Source organism: Calliopsis andreniformis, unplaced genomic scaffold (assembly GCF_051401765.1).
Source record: "Calliopsis andreniformis isolate RMS-2024a unplaced genomic scaffold, iyCalAndr_principal scaffold0047, whole genome shotgun sequence".
NCBI lineage: Eukaryota > Metazoa > Arthropoda > Insecta > Hymenoptera > Andrenidae > Calliopsis > Calliopsis andreniformis.
The window spans coordinates 1,979,642-1,982,824 of record NW_027480456.1 but is presented as its reverse complement, the minus strand read 5'-3'; the positions used below and the strand labels follow the sequence as shown (position 1 = coordinate 1,982,824).

The following is a 3,183-nucleotide window of genomic DNA, read 5'->3' as shown; positions in this document are numbered from 1 at the left end:
AACCGTTTTGATGGAACAGGGTTCGGCTCCAACAGCTGCTCCTTTCGACGCGATGTTAGAGAGCTGGTCGATCAAACAGCGATTTCGCACGTCCACCAACAATCCAAAATGGGCCAAAAAATCTGCTCCGATGATTGGTCTGGAAACATCCGCGATCACAAATCTCCATGTAAAATCCCGACGGAGTCCCAAATTTAGCGTCAGGGTAGTCGTGCCGTACGTCGCAATCGCGGTACCGTTCGCCGCAAAGAGCTCGTACGCCGCCTTCGAACATGGGCCGCGAATAGACTTGCGGGGAATTACGCAGAGGTCGGCCCCAGTATCGACCAAAAATTGCGTCTTTGATTGACGATCGTTGATAAAAAGACGACACAACGTCGGGCAGGAGCCGCTAGTCGTCATTAACGACTGCCCCGAGTGTTTCCCTGATTGTATGTACACGGCTGTATACACCGGTGCGCCTTATCAGCATAATTGTAATGGTACCAGCACATACCATTCGACGCATGATCTCTAGAAGGAGTTCTTCTTCTTGATGTACTTCGACGTCGTCCTCGACCGCCGCTGTTGCGGAAAGGTCTATCCCTACGGGAGAATCGCAATTCTGCGATTTGGCCCTTCAAGACTTCCGTTTGTTCTTGAAGTGAGATAATGAGCTGCATCATACGCTCCGTAAGTGTCTCACTCTGACTGGAATGAGCGGTTTCGGCGACCACAGAACGGCCTGGGATTGTATCGCATATCGCATCCGCCAACTCAGCAACTTTATCCAGCGCTGTGTCCTTCTGCGTCACCAAAATTGCCTGCACATTCACCGGTAAACGTCCGATCCAAAGAGTTCGCAGCAAAGATTCGGACACACACGTTCCGGCCAGGCCACGCAAATGCCGCAAAAATTGTGACGGCTTCCGATCGCCGATCTCTTCATGTTCTAGCAATCTACGAGCCTTTTGCTCCTGCGAGACACTTAGACGTCGAATCAGCTCAGTCTTAAGAGCTTCGTATAGGCCAGATTTCGGGGGATCCAAAAGGATATCGCGAACTTCCGCGATATATCGCGGTCCTAAGGCACCCGTCACATAGCTGGCTTTATGAGCGTCGGACACGATCCCGGCAGTCGCGAAATTACGTTCCAGTATACAGAACCACAGTTCAGGATCACTCGGAGTAAATTCCGGTATTCGGAAACCGACACGATCACCAAGGGGCGCGAGAGCGGGCCCTGTAGAAGCACTAGCAGCACTTTCATTATCTGGCATCGTTATAATGTTTTACCACACACGGCACAGTTCAATGTTCACAATTCACGTAGTACCCGATTACGCCTGGCTCCGAATCACGTCGGGGTCACCACTGAGGTGGTAGGTAACAAAAATAATAATTCACTCCGTAAATATATACCACACTCTTTTAATCGTCAAAACTACGACGTGAAAAACAAGTACAAGAAAAAAAAAACTGAGCGATAGCTCGACAGCGACCTGGCGGGTTCGAGTCTCGGTCAAGGAATCTCCCTTCAATACGCGCGGAAAAATTACCTGGCACGAAACGCAGGCCTACATACATCTGGTTCCCAGATGGGTAACCTTGGCGAAAACTCCTCGCTACAAACCTTCGGGAAAAACCCCGGCCGACTCGTCGCTTTCCGATTTTATGATAGGGTGAATGGTATTGCTAGTCGCTACAGCTGCTATGGCTATGGCTATGGTTGCGATGGCTATGGCTTCTATGGGTATGGCTTCTATGGCTATCGCTATGGCTATGACTGCTATGGCTATGGCTACGGCTATGGCTGCTATGGCTATGGATATGGCTGCTATGGCTGTGTCTATGGCTGCTATGGCTATGTCTATGGCTGCTATGGCTATGGCTATGGCTGCTATGGCTATGGCCATGTCTGCTATGGCTATGGCTATGTCTACTATGGCTATGTCTGCTATGGCTATGGCTATGTCTACTATGGCTATGTCTGCTATGGCTATGGCTATGTCTACTATGGCTGCTATGGCTACGACTATGGCTACTATGGCTATGGATACGGCTGCTATGGCTATGGCTATTTCTGCTATGGCTATGGCTGCTATGGCTATGGCTATGGCTGCTACGGCTATGGCTGCTACGGCTATGGCTGCTATGGCTATGGCTATGGCTATGGCAGCTATGGCTATGGTTATGGTGGCTATGGCTATTGCGTCTATAAGCAATGGCTATGGCTATGGCTATGGCTATGGCTATGGCTGCTATGGCTTTGGCTATGGCTGATATGGCTATGGCTATGGGTATGGCTGCTATGGCTATGGCAATGGCTACTATGGCCATGGTTATGACTACTATGGCTATGGCTATGGCTGCTATGGCTATGGCTGCTAGGACTATGGCTATGGCTGCTATTGCTGTGGCTGCTATGGCTATGGCAATGGCTATGGCTGCTATGGCTATGGCTATGGCTATGACTGCTATGGCTATGGCTATGGCTGCTATGGCTATGGCTGCTATGGCTATGGCTATGGCAATGGCTATGGCTGGTATGGCTATGGCTGCTATGGCAATGGCTATGGCTATGGCTGCTATGGCTATGGCTATGGCTATGGTTGCTATGGCTATGGCTGCTATGGCTATGGCTATGGTTGCGATGGCTATGGCTTCTATGGCTATGGCTTCTATGGCTATCGCTATGGCTATGACTGCTATGGCTATGGCTACGGCTATGGCTGCTATGGATATGGATATGGCTGCTATGGCTGTGTCTATGGCTGCTATGGCTATGTCTATGGCTGCTATGGCTATGGCTATGGCTGCTATGGCTATGGCCATGTCTGCTATGGCTATGGCTATGTCTTCTATGGCTATGTCTGCTATGGCTATGGCTATGTCTACTATGGCTATGTCTGCTATCGCTATGGCTATGTCTACTATGGCTGCTATGGCTACGACTATGGCTACTATGGCTATGGATACGGCTGCTATGGCTATGGCTATTTCTGCTATGGCTATGGCTTCTATGGCTATGGCTATGGCTGCTACGGCTATGGCTGCTACGGCTATGGCTGCTATGGCTATGGCAATGGCTATGGCTGCTATGGCTGTGGCTTCTATGGCTATGGTTATGGCTATGGCTGCTATGACTATGGCTGCTATGGCTGCTATGGCTATGGCTATGGCTATGGCAGCTATGGCTATGGT

The 3,183-nt window shown here is 50.1% G+C and overlaps 1 protein-coding gene across 1 annotated transcript; it reads right to left on the bottom strand.

Annotated features, from left to right (window-relative positions):
* Positions 1-401: 401 nt before the first annotated feature.
* LOC143187467 (uncharacterized) lies at positions 402-1,259 on the bottom strand. Its single transcript, XM_076391679.1, has one exon. The coding sequence runs from the start codon at positions 1,257-1,259 to the stop codon at positions 402-404; it is 858 nt and encodes a 285-aa protein (XP_076247794.1).
* Positions 1,260-3,183: the final 1,924 nt, after the last annotated feature.

Coding starts and splice junctions, on each gene's coding strand:
- LOC143187467 (XM_076391679.1), bottom strand. CDS start 1,259: ATGCCAGATAATGAAAGTGCTGCTAGTGCTTCTACAGGGCCCGCTCTC.